At 39.1% G+C, this 27,186-nt stretch overlaps 3 protein-coding genes across 7 annotated transcripts; 1 reads left to right on the plus strand and 2 right to left on the minus strand.

Moving 5' to 3' along the window:
• Positions 1-320: 320 nt before the first annotated feature.
• On the minus strand, positions 321-13,154 carry naca (nascent polypeptide associated complex subunit alpha). 5 transcript variants are annotated; one of them, XR_013815467.1, is made up of 12 exons: positions 13,067-13,142; positions 12,107-12,182; positions 5,247-6,472; positions 4,650-5,201; positions 4,380-4,556; positions 4,046-4,330; positions 3,590-3,675; positions 3,391-3,468; positions 3,148-3,294; positions 2,738-2,866; positions 655-777; positions 321-440 (listed from the first exon to the last, which is right to left on the minus strand). XR_013815467.1 is itself a non-coding variant. In XM_079802899.1 (10 exons), exons 2-10 carry the CDS (start codon positions 12,174-12,176, stop codon positions 426-428), a joined length of 3,030 nt encoding a protein of 1,009 aa, XP_079659025.1. In that variant the 5' UTR covers positions 12,177-12,182; positions 13,067-13,142; the 3' UTR covers positions 321-425. The 5 variants fall into 5 exon arrangements, 4 of the variants coding, with proteins under 4 accessions (XP_079659025.1, XP_079659026.1, XP_079659024.1 ...); XM_079802899.1 differs by having other exon boundaries at positions 4,046-5,201; XM_079802900.1 differs by having other exon boundaries at positions 4,046-4,532; positions 4,755-6,472.
• tfip11 (tuftelin interacting protein 11) lies at positions 13,135-21,092 on the plus strand. Its single transcript, XM_079802902.1, has 14 exons — positions 13,135-13,210; positions 13,844-14,056; positions 14,186-14,351; positions 14,875-15,028; positions 15,168-15,295; positions 15,804-15,959; positions 16,049-16,240; positions 17,255-17,569; positions 18,061-18,167; positions 18,242-18,410; positions 18,506-18,749; positions 18,833-18,975; positions 20,025-20,190; positions 20,270-21,092. Exons 2-14 carry the CDS (start codon positions 13,848-13,850, stop codon positions 20,623-20,625), a joined length of 2,505 nt encoding a protein of 834 aa, XP_079659028.1. The 5' UTR covers positions 13,135-13,210; positions 13,844-13,847; the 3' UTR covers positions 20,626-21,092.
• prim1 (DNA primase subunit 1) lies at positions 20,884-27,186 on the minus strand. Its single transcript, XM_079802903.1, has 13 exons — positions 26,983-27,186; positions 26,582-26,739; positions 25,984-26,090; positions 25,814-25,887; positions 25,578-25,714; positions 25,378-25,436; positions 24,368-24,477; positions 24,078-24,169; positions 23,833-23,968; positions 21,727-21,796; positions 21,516-21,622; positions 21,313-21,411; positions 20,884-21,069 (listed from the first exon to the last, which is right to left on the minus strand). The coding sequence occupies exons 1-13, from the start codon at positions 27,089-27,091 to the stop codon at positions 21,050-21,052; spliced, it is 1,278 nt and encodes a 425-aa protein (XP_079659029.1). The 5' UTR covers positions 27,092-27,186; the 3' UTR covers positions 20,884-21,049.

Below are 27,186 nucleotides of genomic sequence, written 5' to 3' on the forward strand. Positions count from 1 at the left end.
TTTAAAAGGCCATTTAAATCTGGGACTAGGCTTAATCTCTGTCTGGGAAACGGGCCTCTAATGTCTGATGAAGATTCATATGGCTTCAAAATTAGCATTTGGTGAGAGCATGCAATTATTAAGTTTTCCATTTTAGCCAGCCTGGACTGGACATCAAGTGTAATGCGCTTACAAAGATCCATCCTCAGACTCATCCTCATAGGAGCTAGTTAATATTTTAACATCCCTTTCCTCTGTGCAAATGTTTGTGCTTTGGACAAATTCATCACCACACTTAAAATAATTTCCATAAATAGTATAAAATACAAAAAAAAATTCAATAATTTCTTCAATCCACTCTTTATTTCTCATGGGTATAAATTGTACAAACAATAGTGTAGATCAAATCAGCAACATCTTATTGTGACCCAGTCCCTGATCTCCATTTACATCGTCAATTCCTGTGAAGACAGGCAAAAAAATCAATTGAGTAAGATTGCTTCATATCATGACACTGCATTTAAAGCCTGAGCTCTTCTCAGGACAAGTGAGCTGGCTTCAGTACAAATTCAGAAGAACGAAAGTCAAATGTTAATTCATCACAGAAGAGTCTTGAAATTCCAACATAAAAAAATTGTAAACTGCATAAAGTGAGACGTTATCGGTTTAACTTACCATAATAGCATTGACAATGTCGTTATTGTTATTCTTCAGTGCACGCACAGCCTTTGCCCTGGATACATTGGCCTGTGACATGACCAGCTCAATGTCCTTGACCTCCACTCCAGTCTCATCAACCTGTAAATGTTAAAACAAAAATCACATGAATGTGGTCATATTTACTTTTCACATTTGCTGAACACGTCAAGACATTCCAGGGGGTTATTCCAGAAAGCAAGGTTAACTTGCGGTCACACATACCTTGAATTCTCATTTGATTAACCCAAACCTTGCTTACTCGAGGTATGCTGGTTCCAAAAACACACCCAAAAGAAAGTTCAGCCAACCCAGAGTATGTTAACACACAAGACATTCTCAACAGAGCGAGACGAATCGATGATTCACCATGGAAACGGACAAATGCGGCATTCTACTTCCTCCTTTAGTTTAATGGCGATTTACATAACCTACTTGGTGCACATCACCACCTATTTCAGACTGATCTCAAGAAATGGCGTATGTATGACACGCCAATTCGTATGCCATTTTGGCGTGCTATCAAGACGCATAATCGGTTTTTAGTGTGTTTATCAACGCCGTTTCATTCCATCCCCCTACACTGCCCCTACCCCTAAACCTACCCATCACAAGAAACATTCTGCATTTTTACATTTTCAAAAAAACATAATTTAGTATGTTTATAAATCCATTTACATTGTGGACACACACACACACACAATGGTTCGTTTCGGCGTAAACATACACGCGGAATCACACGGCGTAGACATACACGCGGAGATGATGGTTCGTTTCGGCGTAAACATACACGCAGAGATGTATAGTAACGAAGTAGAACTACTTCACTACTGTACTTAAGTACTAAAAGGCAGTATCTGTACTTTACTAGAGTATTATTTTTTTCTCCTACTTCCACGTTTACTTCAGTACATATTTTCGATGAGTTTAATACTTTTACTTCAATATTTTTTTTTATGTGTTGCATCGTTACTCGTTACAATTATAAAAATGTTACGAATCATTACATTCCAAACCCACATTGCCGCGCGCGCATTCACTGTCTTTAAAACAACACGAGTGTCTTGCGCTCAAATTGCTCTCTATTTGTTTACATAGTTAATGTGCACTGTGAAGTAACATACAAACAATGAACAGCTGTATTTTTATTAACTAAGATTAATAAATACAGTAACAAATGTATTGAACATGGTTAGTTCATTTTAGTTATTAGTCTAATACATTAACTAATGTAATGTTAACAAATCAAACCATATTGTTAAGTGTTACAAACAAATCATTTACTCAGAACACCTCTTGAAATGAGAATATAAGTGTGCTTACCCCATTTTTTTTATAGTAAGAGTGGTTAGTAAGATTTAATCTTAATGAACTACAGTATTTTCAGGTTATTTATATGGCAATGTGTAGAAAAATTACCTACCAACATTGTGATTGTCCTTTAGGTTAATCGTTTGAAATAATAAAACAACATGTTCAAACTTTTGACTACTTTCTTTAATAACACAATACTTGTACTTTTACTTTCAGTACTTGAGTAGTACATTTTAAAATAAACTACTTGCAGTGCTTAAGTACAAAAAATGTTGAATACTTTAGTACTTCTACTCAAGTGTGGTGCTTAAAGAGCACTTCAACTTCTACTCAAGTCACTTTTTTGATAAGGAACTTGTACTTTTACTCAAGTCTGTGTCTCTAGTACTTTATACATCTCTGCATACACGTGGGATCACACGGCGTAGACATGCATGCGGATCGCTCAATGCGTACAGATAACACGCCATTTGGCTTTAGAAAATGGTGTGTATGTTTACGCAAAGTCATGATGTCATGTTGCCTATTTGGTGGTTGTGCAATAATTTTTTCAATCTTTTCATTTAATAAGTAATCTTTATTCACTGAGAAAGAGGATTATGATGTTTGTTTGATGCTAATTAATTGAATGCAAATTAAAAAAAAAAACATACCAAGCTATGTCACATAACCTGCTTTCTGGAATACCCCCAGCAGACCAAAAAGCAGTATTATTTAGTGTTAGAATCACAACAGTGTTGATGCTCACCTCTTCCTCTTCGCTCTCCTCCTGTACTGTGGGCGTCTGTGTGTTTTCCTGGATGCTTGAAACGGCTTCTCCTTGAACCTTGAACTTCTCTGCAGCTGCTAACTGAGCTTGCTGTGACAGGTCTTCAATCTGAAAGCAGAAGAAAGAATCAGGATTTTAGTTTGCTTTGTAAGCTTCATTGTGTTTCTTACACCATTGTGAAAGTTTCCTCTTTCAGGACAGAAAGTTTGGCTTCATCAGACTCAGAAGAACGAAAGTCAAACTGTTTAAATCATCATTGAGAGGTCACTTAGGCATATATATATATATTCAGGAAAAGTTGCCCTGTAGAATTAGTTTTCAACCAAAACAGGGTTGATATATCCGGAACGCACACCAAACTTAATCAAGAAACACTTTCTTATCTTTACCTTGGCCTCACCGAAGACAATGTAAGTATCTGAAGCTGGACTTTTGTAGACATCTGGTTTGGTGATGACAAAGAGAATGTTCTTGGATTTGCGAATGGTTACCCTGGTAACACCAGCAACTTGTCTCAGCCCCAATTTGGACATGGCCTGGCAAAGGGAAGCAAAGGTACAATTAAATACAACAGTGCATGCATTAAAATGTATGTGTTATAATCAGATTCATTTGGTTTGAGGATGACCTACCTTCCTGGCTTTCTTCTCACTTCTGCTTTGTTTTGCTTTGCTGACAGGTTCCTCATCGATTTCAGCTGCAGCTGCAAGCTACGGAAAAGGTAATACAATTTCAGTTCATGTGAATGAAAAATTAAAAAAAAAAAGAAATGAGGAAATAAAGTGGAGGGCAAATAATGCTACTGGTAGCCGCAGTTTAAAATAATATTACCTGTGCCTGCTGTGTCTGTGTCTGTGCAGAGTCCTGCTCCTCCAGGTCAGGAACAGATTCGTCACTGTCAGATTCAGTGCCAGACCCTAAAACACCCAGATACATTACATTAATTTGACATTAGACACACAATACATTTTCACTAGAATACTGTTGAAATAAATCAAAATAAATACCTTTAAATATGCTGCAAGATAAAATCTAAAGTAAATTGCCCTTATACTATAAAATATCCATATTGATGAACTCAAAAACCATTCAGCTACTGAGCTATGTTCCTTGTACAACTTTCTGAAGCTTTAACTTCACTCAAAAGACAAAGGATAGAGGATTTCAAGATCATGGAGTTACCAGGCTTACTTATACTAACAATGTGACCCTAAAGGATTACGGGGGCACAACATTATTTGACAACAACAACAAACGTAGAAAGCAAAGACAGACAGAGAGAGATACCATTGTCGTTCTTGATGACTGGTTCCAGTATGGATGGGGCTTTAAGTGGTCTGGGAACAGGTGCTGGCTCAACTTTAGGGATCAGGGTGACGGGCTCAACTTTAGGGATGGGGGCAGCAGCCTTAACTTTAGGGGAAGGGGCAGGTTTAACTTTGGGGGCAGCAGCCTCAACTTTAGGAGGGGCAGCTGCCTTAACTTTAGGAGGAGCAGCTGCCTCAACTTTAGGGGAAGGGGCAGGCGCAGGTTTAACTTTGGGGGCAGCAGCCTCAACTTTAGGAGGAGCAGCTGCCTCAACTTTAGGGGAAGGGGCAGGCGCAGGTTTAACTTTGGGGGCAGCAGCCTCAAATTTAGGAGGAGCAGCAGCAGCCTCAACTTTAGGAGGAGGGGCAGCCTTAACTTTAGGAGGAGCGGCAGCCTCAACTCTAGGAGGAGCGGCTGCTTCAACTTTAGGAGAAGCAGCAGCCTCAACTTTAGGAGAAGCAGCAGCCTCAACTTTAGGAGAAGCAGCAGCCTCAACTTTAGGAGAAGCAGCAGCCTCAACTTTAGGAGAAGCAGCAGCCTCAACTTTAGGAGAAGCAGCAGCCTCAACTTTAGGAGAAGCAGCAGCCTCAACTTTAGGAGAAGCAGCAGCCTCAACTTTAGGAGGAGCAGCAGCAGCCTTAACTTTAGGAGGAGCAGCAGCAGCCTTAACTTTAGGAGGAGCAGCCACCTCAACTTTAGGAGGAGCAGCAGCAGCCTTAACTTTAGGAGGAGCAGCCACCTCAACTTTAGGAGGAGCAGCAGTCTTAACTTTAGGAGGAGCAGTTGCCTCAACTTTAGGAGGAGCAGTTGCCTCAACTTTAGCAGGAGCAGCCACCTCAACTTTAGGAGGAGCAGCAGCTTTAACTTTAGGAGAAGCCGTCTCAACTTTAGGAGGAGAGGCTGCCTTAACTTTAGGAGGAGCAGCAGCCTTAACTTTAGTAGCAGCCGCCTCAATTTTAGGGGCAGGCACCTCAACTTTAACGACAGGGGCAGGCGCCTCAACTTTAACAACAGGGGCAGGCGCCTCAACTTTAACAACAGGTGCAGGCGCCTCAACTTTAGCGGCAGGCTCCACCTTAGAGATAGGAGCAGACTTCGCTTTAGGGGCAGGCTTAACTTTAGGGGCAGGGGAAGCCTCAACTTTAGGGGCAGGAGCAGCCTCAAATTTAGGGGCCACCACCTCAGCTTTAGGGCTAGGGGTAGACTTAGCTTTAGGTGCAGGAGCCTCATCTTTAGGGGTGTGGACAGGCTCAATTTTAGGAGCTGGAGCAGCCTCAACTTTAGGGGCCACCACCTCAGCTTTAGGGCTAGGGGTAGACTTAGCTTTAGGTGCAGGAGCCTCATCTTTAGGGGTGTGGACAGGCTCAATTTTAGGAGCTGGAGCAGCCTCAACTTTAGGGGCCACCACCTCAGCTTTAGGGCTAGGGGTAGACTTAGCTTTAGGTGCAGGAGCCTCATCTTTAGGGGTGTGGACAGGCTCAATTTTAGGACTTGGCTTAGCTTTAGCAGAAACCTTTGTTTTAGGAGCAGGGCCAGATTCAACTTTACTGGAGGCGACAGGCTCAGCTTTAGGAACTGTTGGGGTAACTACAGGGATTGCACTAGGTGGCATGGGGGGGAAATCAGGCATTGTAAAAAGATTCTCAGGTGGTAAGAGAGGTGGGAGATCATCATCAAACTTTGCAGGCACAAACCAAGGAGCAGGTTTAAATGGAGCAGCATTGGCTTGTTTCACACTTGGCACTTGGGCAGGGCCAGGCTTTTCAGCTGCTTTCGAAGGTGAAGTCGTGGCTTCTGAAGCAGCAGGGGTTGCTACTTTTGGAGCTTCAGAGGCAAACTTGGGGGTTTCAGCCACTTTGGGTGGACTGGTGGCCACGGCTGCTGTAAATGACTTGGGTGCTGGGACAGCAGCTTTGGAAGTCACTTTAAAGGCCACAGGAGAGACAGCAATTTTGGGAGAGACTGGGGAAGCATCAGCACCGGCGGCTAGTTTTGGTTCCTCAGGAATTGGTACAGCAAGAGATGGCAGAGCTGCCACTGGTGCAGGCTTGGAGGCAGAGGGAGGTGCCTGCTCATGTTCGGAAGGTTTAAAATTTTTTGTTTTCTGTTGCTTCCCTTGTTTGCCAGCCTTTACCACCTTGGGAGCAGTTTGTTCAGCTTTCAAGGCTACAGGAGAGTCCGCTGGAGGAGAGGCCAAAGGGGAACATGGAGGGGTAGCACGTGGGCAAGAGGCAGATTTAGGAGAGGTAGGGGAGCTTGAGGAGGCAGATAGAGAGGAGCGCTTCCTACGTCCAGCAGGAACTGGCTTAGGAGCGGTGGCATGAGGAGATGAGGACAGCTTGGGATTAGTTTTGCCCTCTTTAGGCTTTGCCTGAGAGGGAGCAGGGGCCGCAGCAGCAGGTGTGGCTAATGGAAATAAAACGCTAGAGTGACTTTTCTTTTGGCAATTAAAAAGTTGCATGGTGTAAACCATCACATCCATGCTGGTTATGAGGGATGCTTTTAATTGCTCAAAAGTGTTAAACTGCTCACCCAAAAGCACAACAGGCTACTAAATCAAATCAAACACACAACTATGAAAATCTGCTTAAGGATTGTTAAGACTCTGTAAAAACACCACTCAACTGCACATGCGTGAACCAAAAAGGCACTGGCAATGAACAACATCTAAAAACATTTGTATTATAAATTAACATTGTTCTCTGACACATTTGTTTACCATGATGTTTCTTACATAATTAATTACTAAAAATATGAAAAGGACAGTCACTCAGTTAAAAGTATAATATTGCCTACTCAAACAGCAAATATAGTTAAGAAATTGAAATAAAATTGTACACGTTACAAGTAAAATACAAATGTATATTTGTATTGACAATATGAAAAAGGGTTGTATTGCTACTTACAGTTCATGACTTATTTACTTTTATTTTAATATGAATAGAAATAAGAATATTTTTTAGGGATGCACGATATATCGGCAACATATCGTTATCGGCCGATAAATTATTATTTTTGATGTTATCGTTATCGGTCCAATAAGAAAATTTGACCGATATAGTCAAGCCGATAGATAATGTATTATTTCCTTCAGCTGAGACAGACGCGCTGTCCACCATGATGGGTTTGAATTGCTCTAAATATGTTTGGAATCACTTCGAAAAGGAAAATACAGTTATGTGCAACATGTGCAGCGCAAGTCTTCTATAATCTACATAAAATGATAATGAGAATAGAATAGGCTGTAAAAGAGCATTGTGTTTCAGCGCGTTTGTTGAGGGAAGAGCGCGCCCACGGAGTTACACCTTCATGACGAGCACAGTCAAGTTCGCTTGTGCATTCACAGCCTTTTGTGCCATTGTAAGTTGTAATATTATATTTATTATTATTCTGTGTATGTAATATCATATAGGACGCGTTTGGTTGAGTTAATAAACGATGCAGTAAAGCACTTCATTGTACCGGTCTTTAGCTTCAGCGCGCGCCCACGGAGTTACTCCTTCATGACGAGCACAGTCAAGTTTGCTTGTGCATTCACAGCCTTTTGTGCCATTGTAAGTTGTAATATTATATTTATTATTTTGTGTATATAATCCCATATAGGATGCGTTTGGTTGAGTTAATTAACGATGCAGTAAAGCACTTCATTGTACCGGCGCGCGCATTTCAAACAGAAATGCACAGCATTAATAACCACTGGGACTGTCCTATACATAACAATGCAATGAGAATATTTCTGTTATAAAACGTAGTGAATTCTCTGGGTTTAGTTGTTTTTCAGCGCGCTGTTGTGGGAAGCGTCAACAACGCATTCTGACCAGCACAGTCAAGTTCGCTTGTGCATTCGCGTCATTTTAAGCATATGTAGGCTAAGTCGTAATATTACGTTTTTGTAGTATAAACATCTGATTAAAGTCATATAGGATGTGTTTGGTTAAGTCAATAACCCGCAGCGCTTCACTGTACCGGTGATCATCTTAAGTTTCAGCACGCTCTCAAACAGGGGAAGAGCATCCACAGGAGTTATAACCCTTCACCTATGCGTGATTTTGTGCTAATATAAGTTGTAATATTATATTTATTTTGTATAAATATCTGATTGTTCTCATATATGATGCGTTTAGTTGTTAATTAAACTTCTAAGCGCTTCAGTTTATGGTTGTTCGTTCATTCTCTCCAGCTTCAGCGCGCTCTCAAACAGCAACATTATTCCTAATAGACTAGACTAATATTACAGATGTTTACTATTACTGTAATATTAAACTTTTTTTTTTCAAAAACACAGAAGCATTATTTTTTATAATTAGCACTTTTATTGTTCTCGTATCATTTCCATCAACAATATGGTTTGATTAAAACCATTTCTTTATCGTCTGTGCGGAGGTTATTTCATGCACTTGCATTCTGATTCTTTATTATGCAGCCTAAGTAATGCTGTTCAATTACTTGTTTGCATTATTTAGGTATATTATTTTTATTTTTTAGACAATATAATATTTGGTAACATTTTACAAATAAGGTCTCATTTTATTAATGCATTAACTATCATGAACAAACAGAGAGCAATAACCTTTGTTTCTTTTAGTAATAAAATGTTTGTGTTTTGTAACAGTCCATTCACAGTTCATACCTAATGTTAAAAGACACAACTTTGGGTCTGAATATGTTGAGATTAACATGAACTAAAATTAATAAATCCTGTTGAAGTATTGTTCATTCATTGTTGGTTAACTAATACTAACAAAAATTAAACCTTATTGTAAAGTGTTAAAAAAAAAAAATTGGCCATAGGAGTGTAAAATTAATTTGAAAAGGTAAGGAATCTCACACTGGTTCAAATAGGCTACTGTAGTGTATAGGTTTGATTTATGTTGAAGTGTTTGGGACATGGCTTTTAATGGTGAGCCTTTTGTTTTTGTAATCAGGCTCTCAGAGTTTATTAAAATTTGTATTTAGATTTATCGGCCAATATATCGGTTATCGGCTTTCAAATATTAAGAATTATCGGTTATCGGTATCGGCCAAAATGTTCATATCGGTGCATCCCTAATATTTTTCTATCATTTTTTCACGCAAAGATGTAGGCTAGTTGACGATGAAAAATGCTGCGTCGCCTAAAACCAGTCAATTATTCCCTCAGAGTAAAAGCAAAAACTGTCTGAGCTTTTGCCAACTGACAACGCACAGGATTAATTAATTCTCTCAGACATGTCGAGAGCTGAATCTACCTCAAGGCAGATTTACATTTCTGCGTCTGACATACGCCGTATCCTCTACGCCGCAAGTTACGCGTTGGTTTTCATTTATACTTCTGCATTGTTGTCCGCGTCAACGTGCAATTACACATGCAGACCGCTAGGAGGCAGTGTCCACGGGTCTCAATCAACTCCCTGGTTCAGGAGTCAGGGCACTGATCAGGACATAAGTCAATGGGCCGACTCCCTGATCAGTGCCCTGACTCCTGAACCAGGGAGCTTATTGAGCTGCACCCGAAGTATCAGCAGGAGATAGCCGCTTTTCTTGCGGCTTGAGTTGTTGTATCTAATACAAATTAAGCATCTCTAGTTGATTAGTAGAGTTACATAAGAGGCGATCTGGCACTGGAATGCGTTTTTGAAATCATGCAGAGTGCTCGTGGCGCTGTTTCCAGTATCGGTAGCTCGTGCACAGACCAGCGCTTCAAACGATTGCTGTGGTGGAGACTTTATTTGTTCCGTTGAAATCACAAAACGAAATGTACCCATTATGATATGTCCCTGTTCTTGATATACAATCACTGATTAACATCTTGTTTCTTGTTCTTGGTTTTAATGATAAAATAAGTAAACTATACACAGTGGATCTATGTATTTATTCACTAACATAAAGAATCTCTCTATAGCAGATGTAAGGATGAAACATCCTATTTCTGGACACACACTCCTATCGCAGATTTTTTTACATTTATTTATTGACCTGAGGGAGGGGTACTGGCAGACCAATCACAGCGCTTGCGGTCCGCGTAGAATTGACGCGTTGTTACATTTTTGGAGAGGTGCGCATCAGGGTACGTTGTAGGGTACGCGTGCATCACAACCTATGGCGTACACTCGATGCAGAAGTATAAATTGGCCTTAATGGTACATCAACTATTTTAATTTATTGGCTTAATATTTCTCTTGTGGACTATACATTAATGATAGTGAAAATGAGGGGAATCAATGTTTCTTGTTAAACAAGTAGTTTTTTTTAAAGTCAGAAGCTGCTTTTGATTTTCATTGGTGACTGATTAAAGTGCTCCGTTTAGACCTAGACTGTTATTAGGCTTATATAATTGTAGTAATATTATTCATTTGTAATTGTATTGTTATTAGTGTCTTTTAAATCGTTAATGTGCTACGGAAAGAAAACGCTGATGATCAATGTTGTTTTCACCTTGGCTTCAACAAAAACTGTAAGAACTGTGCGTCTTTTAGAACACCACATTTTACAATTTGTAAATAGATCACCTTACAATTCAATTTTGTTTTGAAATGCAAAACTACATTTTCATTGAATCTTCTTATGTCGGTGTCTCAAGTGTGGTTATGTTGTGATGTCGTTATGAAATTAGGGAAGGCAAATTAACTGTAGGTCCTAATATTAATTTGATAATACTAGGCTGATAATAAATTATGGAAAAACGAGCCAATTTTTATCTTGATAGTGTCAAAGGCATCAGCAATCTCTGACTATCGTTGATACACGATCACAGCTCTAGTCAGAATATCAGGAAATGTGAACTTCAAAGAATGTAATATACTTGGCTCCTGAATTAGTCATCTGAAGAGAAATAACATCAAACTCAAAACCAAGGCTATCATATTCTGCCTAGTGAAAAACAAAAAGATATTCAGTTCTACAAATCTGCTCTCTCCCTTGACAAAGATGCCTCAGTTTTTCCTTGAAACAGATTCAAGCAATCATATTTCTTCCCCATGTTGTCATAACTGCAGTTTACCATCAGAGAACCACCTAAGAGATACAGTATGAACTGGTAAACTTGTCCAGTAATCGACCGAGATTTGTGTGCTTAATCAAAAGTGTACTTTACAAAACTATTGATTTTCCTCAAAATCAGGATCATTATAAGACTTCTTACATTGTAAACATGCTCAATTACATGCTGCTCCTCGTGAAGATCACAAAGCCTGGCAAATAACATTCCTGAACACAAACCATCCAGAAAAATAATAAAAACACTTTCTAGTCCTGTTAAATTTAAAAATAAATATTCAGGTTGAGATCACTCAAATGCAATGCAATGTAAGAAAAACATTCATGCAGTGTTGCGTTACCCACATTCCATTCAAACATTTAAGAATGCACATGCTTTCAATAATCCCAGAAAAAAACTACTTTAGTGTCATTAATCAGTGCAGCAAAAACTGTTGGGCAAGGCAGTCCTGGATCACTCTTATTTTTCAGTGTCAATACCTCTTAACCAATCGATATACTTAAATCATGAAAATCACACTGCAGGTATGCGTTTCAGTTTAAACAGGTAGCCCCCCATTTTGAAAAAGGCTTTTATTTGTCTGTAATGGAAGTCAATGTGTCCAGTGTTGTTAACTGCATTAACTTTAATAGTAGGGACAAATATATTTTGTGTTCCATGGAATAAAGTCATACAGGTTTGGATCAACATGAAAATTGTCTGACCTCTCCCTTTTATAAAACGAGTTCAGTTTTTAATCCAGGGAGGGGCTCAAGCAATTTAACCTAAAAACCTCTAGGTGGAGAAAAAAAATTACTCAAACTACATCCCCACCCTACAAAACACCACGACACCCCTCCAACTAGAGAAACTCGCTTTGTGAAGCCTCTACAACAGCTGGTAGAGGACCAAAAAAAAAAACCCTGAAAGAAATCCGAAACAGGTGCAAAACTTGCATAAATAGACTGATTTTGATCAACCTTCCAATAATGGCTTTACATTTAAAAGTGAAAACCAATAAAGCTCCAGGACCCCTCACACAACCTGTTTAGTGTCAGACATGCACATTTTAAGACAGTACTAACCCGTCTCAGCCTGGGGCTGCTGCATCTCCTGTTCTGTAACAGGGACAGTTTCTGTGGCTTCGCCTGGCATTCTGGTCTGCAACAGAAATCAGAGATATGGCACTTTAGAAGCTTTGCAAAATTAAAGTCTTTTGTGAGTGTCTTTGTGTTCATGTGGCTTTTCCTATTCAAACACAGCAGCGCACTAGGCCTCTTCCTGTAGGCCTCTGTTGTCAGCACTCACTGCCGGCTGAATTAAAACACTGCTGTGCTCACAAGTATCGAGCTTACATGATAACATTTCACAAGTCCACTGTACAGAAACGGTGAGCGTTATAATAATCCAGACACATAATATGACCCATTTAGAATCATAATGAAATCAAAACATCGTTTTACAACCCGTTCACAGGCGCATGTGTAGTATGATGCACGTTTCACGTGTGTAACAGAGCAACACTGTCACGCTACTAGTTTATGAGTTACTTATACCCAAATGAAAACAAAACAACGTGGACAACTAACGTTAATAGGAAACGAGTTTTGATTGAGCCTTCATAAATGTAATGTTATCATAACATGCGTGTTTTTAAACTATTTAACAGGCGAGATCAACTTGCAATTAAGTGTTTACTGTCCCACACAATGCAAATTGTTTTCACCATTACATTACAGACGTCTCACACACATCGCTGTATTGTTTATAATAATATATTTCGCATTTGTTTAAGCGTTTCGTCAGACACAAAGCCCTCGGATCAAGTCCTCGCATACAGCGAGTGGCGGTGCGTCTCGCTCCCCCATTTTGAACAGTCAGCCGGTTGTGTTCATTAAGATATTTCCTCAATAAAGCCGTCAAACAAAGAAATCTTTACCGTTCGGCACAGAGGAACACTACAGCATCAATACAAGTAATAAATGAGAGGCAAAAAGCACAAATGCAACGTTGGATGACAGTAGATGTAACACAGAAGTACTCACTAGATCAGGGCACAGGATCCAAGATGGCTGTAAGAGAGGGTTTCTGACCTCTGCGTCGCTCTGATGTCACAGCTCTGCTTCCGGCTCCAACAGGAAGTTGCTTTTGGATGCACTCTTGCTGACAGCGAGGAGCCGCATTTTCGGGTAAAATATTTTTTTATGTGTTTTATCTGTTATTTAGATACAAACGCGTTTATTTCTTATTTGAAAAAAGTCATAAAAACTGGGGGAAAACTGATTTAAAGGAAGGCAGGTGTTTTTGTTTACATCAGAAATAGCAATGCTAAGCTAACCTGAATATTTTTTTGAAATCGTTTGCGTGACGTTACTAATATTAGGATCTAAACACTCATGTGGGTATGCTTCGAGAAAATACAATAAGCACATTCACTTTTATGTAAACTACCGTTTTGCCTTTAATCGTTTAGACGCCACGGACCCCGAAATATCATCTTCCTCTTGTGAGGGACACCCATTCTAACATTTTAAGAGGCAGCTAGATGTTTTCATAAAAGTATAAAAGACCCAATTTATACGGCTAAATATTACATTATAAGTATGTGAGTATATAGTTATTATATTATATTTGTTCTACTCACTATAACACTGGTAGATGTATTATTTTTTATTTAAATATTTTATTTATTTGTAAAAAATGTTACACTGTTTTACTCAAAGATTTTCCATGGCCCTCCTAGTACTCCCTTGTGGCCTTCTCAGAGTCAGACCCCAGTTTGAAAACCCCTGGCCTAAAACATTCTTATCTCATCCCAACAGAGAGATGTCCATGTCCCATTTGTATGGGCGTAGAGGTGATGAGGAGGAGGAGGATGGTGTGGAAATTGAAAAGTTTGAGGTGACTGAGTGGGACTTGGCCAATGAGTTCAACCCAGACAGACGCAGACACAGACAGACTAAAGAAGAAGCGACTTATGGGATTTGGGCAGAGCATGACTCTGATGATGAGCGGCCCAGCTTTGGGGGGAAAAGGTATGTGGTTGTTGTTGAATAAATGGTTCAGCTGTCAAATTGTTAGAGACATTGGTGACTAAGTAGTGAATATAATTTTAATTGTCATAATAAATTCAGCTTTCAATATTGATATTTGTATCTACACAGAGCGAAAGACTATTCAGCTCCTGTGAACTTTGTGAGTGGTGGCATACGAAAGACTGCAGCTGAGGAGAAATTGCAGCAGGAGGGTTCAGATGACTCCAATGACAGTGAAGATGCACCTCCTCCACCACCTGCACCTCGCACTGCAGCTCCCAAAAAGCTCCAAACGGTATGTTGAGATGCCTAAAAAACATTACACAACAACATCTTTGTCTTGAATATTGGGTCCAAATATGTCTTTATACACTACCATTCAAAAGTTTGGGGTTGTAAGATTTTGGGGTTGTAAGAAGTCTTTTATGCTCACCAAGGCTGCATTTATTTGTTCAATAATACAGTAAAAATGTAATATTTTAAATATTATTTAAAATTATAATTTATTTCTGTGATTCACAGCTGAATTTTCATCAGCCATTACTCCAATCTTCAGTCACATGATTCTTCAGAAATCTGATTTTGGTGCTCAAGAAACATTTCTCTTATTCAGCATTTACTTGACATTTCTGAGTAGTTTCCTCATTCAGTAACGAGTGACTCTTCTCTCCTTTTTTTGTAACATTATAAATGTTTTTACTGTCACTTTTGATCAATTTAATGTCCTTTCTGAAGTATATATATATTTGATAAAAAAAGTCTTACTGATGCCAAACCTTTGAACTGTATTGTAAATATCTTTGAATTCTTCACTTTAGGGTGCAAGCTTTAAGACATCCCAGAGGTTTGCAGGCGGTATTAGAACAGGGCAGGACCTGGGATCCTGGGAGAAACACACACGAGGCATTGGTCAAAAACTTCTGCAGAAGATGGGCTACGTTCAAGGAAAAGGATTGGGCAAAAATGCTCAGGGTAAAACATTTCAGTCCTTTATTTCATACCACAGTATACTGACTTTAGTTTATTTAGCTTATTGTGAATTATTTTATGCATCGTGTGCTTACCTGGAGATCAATTTCTGGTAGCATGATGTAAATATCTTTGTCTGCAGGTATTGTGAATCCGATTGAGGCTAAGGTGCGGAAGGGGAAGGGAGCCGTTGGTGCATATGGTAATGAGAGGACCCAGCAGTCCCTGCAGGATTTCCCTGTTATAGACTCTGAGGAGGAGGAGGAGCAAGTAAGAACAATACAACATGAGTTGTTTTTGGTGCTGTCTGGCCAATATACCAAAGTAACCAGAGTCTAACCTTACAGTGAGCATAATACAAAAGGTTGAGACAGTATTATTTTTAGAAAAATGCTCTTAATTTTAATTATGGTGACTGCATCATCACACTGCATCAGGCATTTTCATTTCTAAATATAACAATTGAAAATACTATTATTTGTATAACTTTATTAAAAAGTCATAAAAAGTTAGTATTATTTATTGGCTTTATGACATGGGTATGTTTTGATTGCTCTCATAGGACAAATCAAATTCTCCATTACTGTTGTTTAAAAAAAATGCACATATCCAGATAGGCAATTTGAATTTTTAAATACAGCATGGAGAAAAAACTATGGAGTTTTCTTTTGGTCAGGAAATAAAATCTTCTGACTAAACAGTAGATCCACAAACCACCAGAATGGCGAACCAGCCACCAGTTTCAATTTTGCTTTAATTCTTCATTTAATCTTTGCAGGAGTTTCAGAGGGAGTTGGGGCAATGGCGTAAAGACCCGGCAACAGCAAAGAAAAAGCCCAGATATTCTTACAAGACTGTGGAAGAGCTGAAAGCTCATGGCAAACTGGCCAACAAGAGCATGAGCAGACCTGCTGGAGAACTGGCTCAGGTCAAGGTGAGAGCGCAAAAGAATTAGAGTAATGCACAATAATCATTCAAATATATCTCAGAATAAACAATGAACCCATCCCTCATGCGTTTCAGGTGATCGATATGACAGGCAGAGAGCAGAAGGTGTATCATAGTTACAGTCATATGAGTCAGAAGCACAGTGTTCCTGAGGAGGCCCCTTTGAGCGTCAGCGCACGAGAGCAGAAGAGCGCTGGCTTCACTCTCCCAGAGCTGGAACACAACCTCAAACTGCTCATTGAGCTCACAGAGCAAGACATCCTACAGGTAAAGCACTCATAAACTTGCACTAAAGCAACAGTAAATTAGAACAAATAGATATTATTATATAATGTTAGTTATAAAATATTATGCAATATAAATATTTTAAATGTTTGTAGTATTTGTAAATGTCCATTTCATGTGATATACCACTTGGGTGCTCCTTTGCGAGAATTTGAGAGCTGTAGTATAAAAAAGATTTTTCTCTTAGTAGGACATTCAGTCTAACTCATCACACTTTTTTATGTCTTATGTTTAATTGCAAAATTCACTTAAAGGTGCAGTAAGCCATTTCTAAGAAACATTGTTGACATTTGAAATCAACCCAAACAAACACACCCCTCCCTTTATTGATCCACCCCCAAAATGCATGAACACGCAATGCAAGAGTGGATGTCTCTTTATCATAGCTGGAGTGAAGCAAAATAATGCTTTACAAAAAATAAAGCGAAGATGACGAACATATGACAAGGAAGAACAACAAATTAACAAGCAAGAGTTCATTGTTAGTTGCCAGCGGCACACCAGCTCCAGACACTCACAACTGTCCTGTTACTATAGCTAACATTACAACAACAGCATGTCTTAGTTCTGAGAAACATAGCAAAACCATTGTTACTCACGTATGGAGCAGAAACAACGCAACCTCTCCAGCGTTGGAAAGCTTTTCTCATTTTAACATGGGCCCTAAAGCTCTTGCTTGCCTGATATATTTTTTTTTTTTGTGATTTTCCTCTGACCATTTACTTTTTTTTGTGTTTTTTTTTTGTTAATGTCTCAGCCATTTCTCTTTCTACAGTCTTTCTTCAAATGTCCTTCTTGCGCACGCGCTCCCCTCCCTTATTATGAGTGGACGTGTGTTGTGCTGCTCAACAGGGTTTCTTAGAAATAGCTTACTCCACCTTTAATAATGAATGCTTGTTTTGGTCAATGACGGATACATACTGCCAGTTTTTAATTGAAAAAATGTGACCTTGTGACTTTACCTGAACAGTCTGTGGGTTTGTTTTGCATGTGTAGAGTGCACGACGTCTGCAGCATGAGAAGGACACTGTGGTGACCCTGACCCATGAGAGCGACGCCCTGCAGGTCAGGCTGGCAGAGGAGGAAGAGTCTCTTGGTCGGCTAGAGCAGGTGATGAACCTGGTGGAGAGCTTTGAAGCAGGCGATATGGAGGGAAACCCTGCGCTCAGCCTTCAGGAGTGTGCTAAGGTCTTCCAGCAGCTGCAGACAGAGTTCTATCAGGAGTATAAGACTCTGGGTTTGGGAGATCTAGCTGTGTCTGTTGTGCATCCTCTATTGAAAGAGAAGCTCCGCAGCTGGGAACCACTGAAGGTAAAACAAAAGAATTTGTATTTTTGAAATATAATTTTATTCAGCAAGGGTGCAGTAAATTGATCAAAAGTAACAGTAAAGGCTTTAAGTTTATATCTGAAAACAATTTATCATGGTAATGGAAAAAATATTATGCAGCAGAACCTTTTTCAACATTGATGATGATAAAAAAGTTTATTAAGCAGCACATCAGCACATTAGAATGATTTCTGAGGGATCCTGTGAAACTGAAGACTGGAGAAATGATGATAAAAATTCAGCAATATTACGGTTTTTACTGTATTTTGATCAAATAAATGCAGCCTTAAAACATATAATCATACTGACCACAAACATTTGAACTGTAGTGTATATGAAGTATATATATATATACACTTCTTCAGGCCTTGAATTTTTTTTATATATTGTGTAAAATATATATAATTTTTGTTATTGTGTCCACCCTGTGTATCAGTTCTGAACTCATTTACACGCTCTCTGTTTATCTATAGGACTGTTCGGATGGTTTAGAGGAAGTAGGTCAGTGGAGGGCCATTCTTGAAAGCTCGCAATCTCTTCACGGTGGACCAGACACTTCTAACATGGACCCCTATCACAGGTAAAACAAATCCGAGAGTGTGTATGTGGTGTGTCTGTGGAAGCAGATAACTTGAGCAGGAGTTTTCTGTGCAGATTGATATGGGAAGTGTGGGTTCCAGTCATGAGGACCTGTGTGTCGCAGTGGCAGCCCAGAAATGTGGGGCCCATGGTGGACTGTGTGGAATGCTGGGCTCCTGTATTACCGCTGTGGATTCTGGACAATGTTTTGGAGCAGCTTATTTTCCCACGACTACAGAGAGAGGTTTGTGCTGAACATATGAACAAAGCACACTGTACATTTTCTTGTCAAACGCAAGTATGTCCCTGCAAGATGTAACTCTGTCTGTTTTTGGATAGGTGGACAGCTGGAACCCACTGACGGACACCGTGCCAATCCATTCATGGATTCATCCCTGGCTGCCCCTGATGCAAACCCGTCTTGAGCCGCTGTATGCTCCCATCCGCAGTAAACTAGCCCATGCTTTGCAACGCTGGCACCCCAGCGACTCCTCTGCCAGACTCATTCTGCAACCCTGGAGAGATGTCTTCACACCCGGTGCCTGGGAGGCCTTCATGGTCAAAAATATTGTGCCCAAACTGGGTATGCACTTATCTGCTAGATTTTCAGTGTCCGGCTTTAGGAGTGTGAAGGGGGTCCCTGAAGGTTTTGCTACTGTGTTGCAGCTTTATGTTTAGGAGAGCTGGTGGTGAATCCTCACCAGCAACTGCTGGACCCGTTCAACTGGGTGATGGACTGGGAGGGGATGCTCTCTGTCTCCACCATGGTTGGACTGCTGGATAAGAATTTCTTCCCCAAATGGCTACAGGTCAGTCCAACAGTCTTTTAGAATAAGCCAAAAGAATACAAAACGTTTTGTATTCGTGCAAACTAAGAAGAAACAAATCAGTTAGAACCAAACCTGATTGGTGTAATTACTGCAACACATCAGTATTTTTGGGTCAAAATGTATGAAAGACTAAGAGCAGCTTGAAAAGAAAATGAAGGATTTAATGACCAATTTATTAGTTGTGACTCAGATGACATACTATACACTGCAGGGTTATTCAAATCTTGCCCTGGAGGGCCAATGCGCTGCGGAGTTTAGCTCCAACCCTGATCAAACTCACCTACCTGTGATTTTCTAATGAACCTGAAGACATTGATTAGCTTGTTCAGGTGTGTTTGATTAGGGTTGGAGCTAAACTCTGCAGCGCATTGGCCCTCCAGGGCAAGATTTGAATAACCCTGCTATACACTATGCACTATATACTCAACTGTCTAGTGTATTAGAATTTTTGTGTGTGAAGGTTATTTTGTCATCCAGCATTGGAGTCTGATAACCACTCCACCTCTGCTGTGTACGAGAGCTGCGACAGTCGAGTGCATGAAGTGTCCAAAATTCCCAAAAAGTGCACTTTTTCTTTTTGAATTTTAAGTGTGAACAGACTACTCACTATTTATACTACAAAATGGCATATAATAGTGTTAAATACATTAAATTGCATTTAAAAATGTAATACATTTTGTTACATTTAACTAAATTCGGTTCACTCGCAAAGAACATAAGTTTCTCGGGGGAACGCAAAAGCATTGAAATACATTTTTCCCCACCACTTTAGGGTCTCTGTACATTTTAAACATGAATTAAATATTTTATATTTTACATATTTATAGTTTAAAATGTGATCTTTTTATTTATTATTTTACTGTTACATTGAACTACATTAATTCATGAAAAAATAGTTATATATTTATATTTTAATCAATTACAAGTTTATTTATTTTTATATTAATAAATTGATTTCTTCATTTTGCTTTAAAGTGGCACTCCTCCATTTGAAAGCAGTACTAATGTTTCTGTGTTTCCTGTTGCAGGTGTTGTGTTCCTGGCTCAGTAACAACCCGAACTATGAGGAGATCACTAAATGGTATCTTGGCTGGAAGAGCTTACTCTCAGAGAACCTGCTCAGTCACCCATTGGTCAAAGAAAAACTGAACGAGGCCCTTGACATTATGAATCGTGCCGTTGCCTCTGGACTAGGTCAGTCACGCTCTAGAAAAATAACATATGAAGTCCACTAAACATATTTATAGCTTTGTACCGGTGTCTTTTGTTGCAGGTGGGTATATGCAACCTGGAGCAAGAGAGAACATTGCATATCTGATTCAGACGGAGAGAAGGAAAGATTTCCAGTGCGAGCCTGAGCGCCGTGAAGTGGAGAATTCTGCCACACGGCCACCAGGCACCGCAGCGGCACCAACATCTGTACCTACCAACTTTAAAGATCTAGTCCAGGCCAAGGCTGAGGAGAACGGCATCGTCTTCATGCCACTGGTAGCCAAACGGCATATGGGAAAACAGTTGTTCACGTTTGGCAGAATAGTCATTTACATTGAGCGTGGAGTTGTCTTCGTCCAAGGCGAGAAAACCTGGGTTCCAACATCACTACAGAGTCTAATTGACATGGCCAAATGAGACTGATGGTTAGTCAAAGAGAAGCCGTTTACATTTTGCCGTCTAGTCTGCTTCCACGCAGCTTGTAAAATGTGTATCTTGTCTATCAAAGTTGTTTTATAACACATAAGAAATGCTTTTGAATAAATTTGTGCTTAAATTAACATCATGCTTGATTGTGTTGTACTTAGCTACCCACCACTTATGTTCTCTAAATTCAAAGAACAACCACCACTTTCATTTGTAATTAATTTCTTTTTTTAAACCAGACAGCAACATAGATTTGTAAAAGTTATTTTAATAAGACAGTAGAAAAATTAAACCATCCTGAATTTTTTTTTAATCTGATTTACAAAAAGTACAAAATAAGTGAAAACATTTTATTATAAAAGCCAACAGACAAACATGTAAATGCGTCATGAAAATATGTCCCAGCTCATCTGTCTTAGAAGTCTTTCTGAAGATCTGAAAAATAATAAATCACATTGAAACAATTAAGTAATCTGCACAGTCACTAACACCAAAACCTAAAAATGAACTCCTATTATAAATGTACAGTATGAAAATAATCATTCTGATATTTTTATAGTTTTTAAAGACAAACTGTTGTCATATAAGTGCTCATAGTAAATCGAAATGTAAAGAGCATGCAGAATTAAATGTGTACATGAAAGTCAGAGGAAGATTAGAAGCTTGTTTGTAACTCACCACTCTTCATCAGCATCTCTCCTTTCCGAGATCGAGCCATTGATTCCAAAAAACGATCAAAGACCTTCACATACTTGGCCAGGCTGGTGCGCTTATAGTCTACAAATAACCAAAAGCACGTTGAGCACTCAGTACCTGCCCATAGAACAGAGGATGAATCTTGGACAGTGGTGAATAAATTGAGGAGTCATATGTTTGCTCACCTCTGATTTTGCGTCGTTCTCCAGCCTCTTGTTCATTCTCCTTGTCCTTCATGTCCTCATCATCCACCTCATCTTCTTTGGGTTTCTCCAGCTCCTCACAGATCAGACTACAGAGACAGATGAGTGGAGATATGAAAGCAATTTTCTACAGTGCCCTACAACTTTATATGGAACTACCCTGCAAAGATGGACTGATATTGTCAGCATTTACCTGATCGTAGGAACCTCAAATGGATCAAACGTGTCCAGTTCTTTTAAATCTATTGGCACTGAGATTCGACCTAAAGACAAAAAGAATAAACATGTAACAACATTGCAACCATTCTACTTTGAATGTAATACATAGAAAATGATTCATGCAAAATAAGACTAGAAGCATATGCACTACCATTCTAAAGTTTTGGGTTGGTAAGACTTGTAATGTTTTTGAAAGAAACCACGTATGCTCACCATACATTTGATCAAATATATGCAACCTTGTGAAATTTTATAACTATAAAATAACTTTTCTATTTGAATTATTTTAAAATGTAATTTATTCCTGTGATGGCAAAGCACAGGTGCTGGTCATATAATTAGAATATCATCAAAAAGTTGATTTATTTCACTAATTCCATTCAAAAAGTGAAACTTGTATATTATATTCATTCATTACACACAGACTGATATATTTCAAATGTTTATTTCTTTTAATTTTGATTATTATAACTGACAACTAAGGAAAATCCCAAATTCAGTATCTCAGAAAATTAGAATATTGTGAAAAGGTTCAATATTGAAGACACCTGGTGCCACAGCTAATTAACTCAAAACACCTGCAAAGGCCTTTAAATGGTTTCTCAGTCTAGTTCTGTAGGCTACACAATCATGGGGAAGACTGCTGACTTGACAGTTGTCCAAAAGATGACCATTGACACCTTGCACAAGGAGGGCAAGACACAAAAGGTAATTGCAAAAGAGGCTGGCTGTTCACAGAGCTCTGTGTCCAAGCACATTAATAGAGAGGCGAAGGGAAGGAAAATATGTGGTAGAAAAAAAGTGTACAAGCAATAGGGATAACCGCACCCTGGAGAGGATTGTGAAACAAAACCCATTCAAAAATGTGGGGGAGATTCACAAAGAGTGGACTGCAGCTGGAGTCGGTGCTTCAAGAACCACTACACACAGACGTATGCAAGACATGGGTTTCAGCTGTCGCATTCCTTGTGTCAAGCCACTCTTGAACAACAGACAGCGTCAGAAGCGTCTCGCCTGGGCTAAAGGACTGGACTGCTGCTGAGTGGTCAAAAGTTATGTTCTCTGATGAAAGTAAATTTAGCATTTCCTTTGGAAATCAGGGTCCCAGAGTCTAGAGGAAGAGAGGGGAGGCACACAATCCACGTTGCTTGAGGTCCAGTGTAAAGTTTCCACAGTCAGTGTCATCTGCTAGTGTTGGTCCACTGTGTTTTCTGTGGTACAAGGTCAACGTAGCCGTACACCAGGAAGTTTTAGAGCACTTCATGCTTCCTGCTGTTGACCAACTTTATGGAGATGCAGATTTAATTTTCCAACAGGACTTGACACCTGCACACAGTGCCAAAGCAACCAGTGCCTGGTTTAAGGACCATGGTATCCCTGTTCTTAATTGGCCAGCAAACTCGCCTGACCTTAACCTCGTAGAAAATCTATGGGGTATTGTGAAGAGGAAGATGCGATAGGCCAGACCCAACAATGCAGAAGAGCTGAAGGCCACTATCAGAGCAACCTGGGCTCTCATAACACCTGAGCAGTGCCACAGACTGATCAACTCCATGCCACACCGCATTGCAGCAGTAATTCAGGCAAAAGGAGCCCCAACTAAGTATTGAGTGCTGTACATGCTCATACTTTTCAGTTGGCCAAGATTTTAAAAAATCCTTTTTTTGTATTGGTCTTAAGTAATATTCTAATTTTCTGAGATACTGAATTTGGGATTTTCCTTAGCTGTCAGTTATAATCATCAAAATTAAAAGAAATAAACATTTGAAATATATCAGTCTGTGTGTAATGAATGAATATAATATACAAGTTTCACTTTTTGAATGGAATTAGTGAAATAAATCAACTCTTTGATGATATTCTAATATATGACCAGCACCTGTGTGTGTATATATATATATATATATATATATATATATATATATAATTTACTTTCTGTAGCATTATAAATTACTTTACTGCGACTTTTGATCAATTTAATGCATTCTTACTGAATAAAAGTATTTGAAAAAAATTATTGACCCCAGAATTTTGAATGGTACTGTATAAATGAAGTTACTAAGGTAAAATTTGATCTCACCTGTCTTGGGGTGTACACTGAAGGGGCTCTTCAGTAAATGGTTGACTCCTTTACTGACGTTGACATCCAGACGAGGGTAACAGTACTGCAACATGATCTCCTTATCGAAGTACTGACCACCCTTCTTACTACCCGACTTAAAACAAATACAAATAATGGTACACTGAACGACGTTTTATGCTGAGAGATTTATTTGCCTGCGATTAGGTGCTCGCAGTCTTGCTTTCCGACCAATTTGCATTTACCTTTTTATGTTCAACCAGAGTGCAGAGTCTGTCCCATCGCTCCATTGGGTTTTTCTCCTTTTGACAAAAGGTTGTCAGGTCCTTTCTAATATGTGAAGTCAGACTTAAAGAAATAACACACAGTTGGGCTCCTCTCATAAAAATCAGTTACACCAATGAGATCCCTATATTGGTAACAATAATATCCTGCATCCTTTACTGGGAATTAGCGTTATCAAAAGTACTGATACTTTAGTACCGAATACTGAAATGTTGTTATGGTGACAACACTACTGGGGATGAAAGGATATCTTCAGGCAGCAGAGCGAGCACTTTGTCTACACTCTCCTTATTGCCTAATATGTCCTGTTCCACAATGGCGTACTGTGGGAAATAGTGCTCCACCACAGACAAAGAATGACTAAAAGAAAGAGAGAATATGGTCACACCAATTACGTTGACATATAATATACTTAAAGGATTAGTTCACTTCAGAATAAAAATTCCCTGATAATATACTCACCCACACATCATCCAAGATGTTCATGTCTTTCTTTAACCGAAAATAAATTAAGGTTTTTGAGGAAAACATCCCAGGATTTTTCTCCATATAGTTGACTTCAATGTGGTACAATGGGTCCAAATTGCAGTTTCAATGCAGCCTCAAAGGGTCTACACAATCCCAGATGAGGAATAAGGGTCTTATCAAGCGAAACGATCAGTCATTTTCTAAAAAAAATATAAAAATGTATATACTTTTTAACCAAAAATGCTCTTCTTGCTCTGATCTGTGAAGCGCCACACATTACAAAGACGAAGTCAAACACCCTTCACAAAAAAAAGGGTAAAGCAACGGTGTCGGACGATTTTGAAGTTGGAGGAGAAAATGAGATGTTCATTTTCACCCTATCGCGGAACTTCCACCTACATCACGCGTGACCGTTTCAACGTGATTACGTAATACGTGGCGCAGCGCAAGAAACATTTGTGGTTAAAAAAAAGTAGATATTTTTTTTTTTTTTTAGAAAATGACTGATCGTTTCACTAGATAAGAACCTTATTCCTCGGCTGGGATCGTGTAGAGCCCTTTGAAGCTGCATTGAAATTGCAATTTGGACCTTCAACCCGTTGGACCCCATTGAAGTCCACTATATGGAGAAAAATCCAGGAATGTTTTCCTCAAATACCTTAATTTCATTTCGGCTGAAGAAAGAAAGACATGAACATCTTGGATGATGTGGGGGTGAGTAAATTATCAGGAAATTTTAATTCTGAAGTGAACTATTCTTTAAAGAAGGTGGGTCATTTTTTTCCCCCTTACTTGATGAACGGATGGATTGGATCTGACAGCACAACTTTTCTCATAGTCTCCTCACCACCCTGAAGAAACATGCGCAGGACACACAATTAATGAAAACACTCACAGGATAAAGAGTTGAGCTTTTAGACTAGATACGTGAATATAGTAAACAACCCCAGGATACAACTTCTATAATGAAGAATTATCTGATATTTGAATACCTTGACTAAACTGAGATACTCTGCCACGGCAGACCGTGCCGCCACTGAGAGTTTCCTAGCAGCATCATCACAAACCCAGCAATGCACTCCTCTCCTGCCCGAATACACCCACAGGAGATGATGGAATCCAAAGTCCTCTGAACCACACATACAACACAATGCACGTCAGCTGTCTGTATATCTGTTATGATGTTACTTAAATTGTAAATGTTCTGCAGAGAAGAGGTCCCAATTACCCCGAAGTGCCCGGTCCAGAATACGGATAGCGATGGTCATTAGAGTCCAGCACTTTGAGCAGATATCAGCAGCACTGAAGAACAAAAAGATGAATATATTAACAAGAAATGCACAAAATAACTACATTTAAAACACTACTCCATATTTGGATGAGAAGGCATCTGTGTACCTGCAGCAACGTCTGACATCATCATAGTCTGTCATGTCAATGTCAAACACCAGCTCCTTCTCCAGGGCCTGGAAGGTTCCAGACTTCACAGTGTTGTGCTGACTGGGCTGTCAATCATAGAAAGAGAGAAATTATGATATCTTTATTCAAAAGGGATTACATTTTCCCACAAGAAATATGAAGCAGATTTTAGAGCGAAAATGTGAGAATTTAAAAAAAACATTGAAGCATCTAATCACACAGCAGCAACAAAGACTCAATATGTATTCAATCTATTATTTAAAATATGATATTACTTCTGTTCATACAAATGTAATGCCTATATTATATCACTATAAAATAGTACAATAATATTCTATATATAGTTACAGTACTATTATACTAAATAGTAAATTTTTATTTGAACCACTGTATTTATTTGAAATCCAGTGACATGATTTTTTAGAAGTATTAATATTCCATCGTCTTTCAACTAATATGCATTTCTAAGTGATAAAAACTGCATGATAACGTCAGTATAAAATAATTAGCCAATTAAAATGCTGTTACACGCCAACTTTCCATATAATATAATATATAAACGTGATGAGTTTATTACCCTGTGGCTGTAGACTGCTCCAATGTCAATCTTGTAGGGAACCATTTTCTGCATCTCTTTCTCCAGCTCATTCTGAGTGCTGAAGGACTGATATCTGACATAAATGTCATCTTTTAGCGTGAAGGAAAATTCACGGTTCTGGAAGTAGTTTTTAAACACTGCAAGAGGCAAAATTAAGTAGAATATGAATATAAAGAATGGAGATACATAAATATTGTTTAATATAAATGTACCCATGCAGGAGCCATACTGGTTAAACTGAAATGTATAGATCGACTCTGCACTATAAACACACAAACTACCAGAAATAGCATTTTAACAGATAAATGAATGGCTCGTTGTTGTGTTATCAGAGATTGACGTGGGTAAGTTAGCAAGTGCCGAGTCGGAGATTTACTTACCACCGCCATAATTTAACCAGCGATAGTACTGTGGGAACGGGAATAGCCTGCGATAATACAGCGGTAACAAGTCAGGCAAACAAGCTGGATCATAATCTGCGTTAGCCATGTTAAAATTGATCAGTGTTGTTCTCAATGACAGCTGATCCTACAACCAACCAGCGCGGGAAAACTAGCGTAAATAGGAAATGACGCACGTTGTCC

The sequence above is a fragment of the Gobio gobio genome (genome assembly GCF_949357685.1).
Source record: "Gobio gobio genome assembly, chromosome: 21".
In the NCBI taxonomy this organism is placed as follows: Eukaryota; Metazoa; Chordata; class Actinopteri; order Cypriniformes; family Gobionidae; genus Gobio; species Gobio gobio.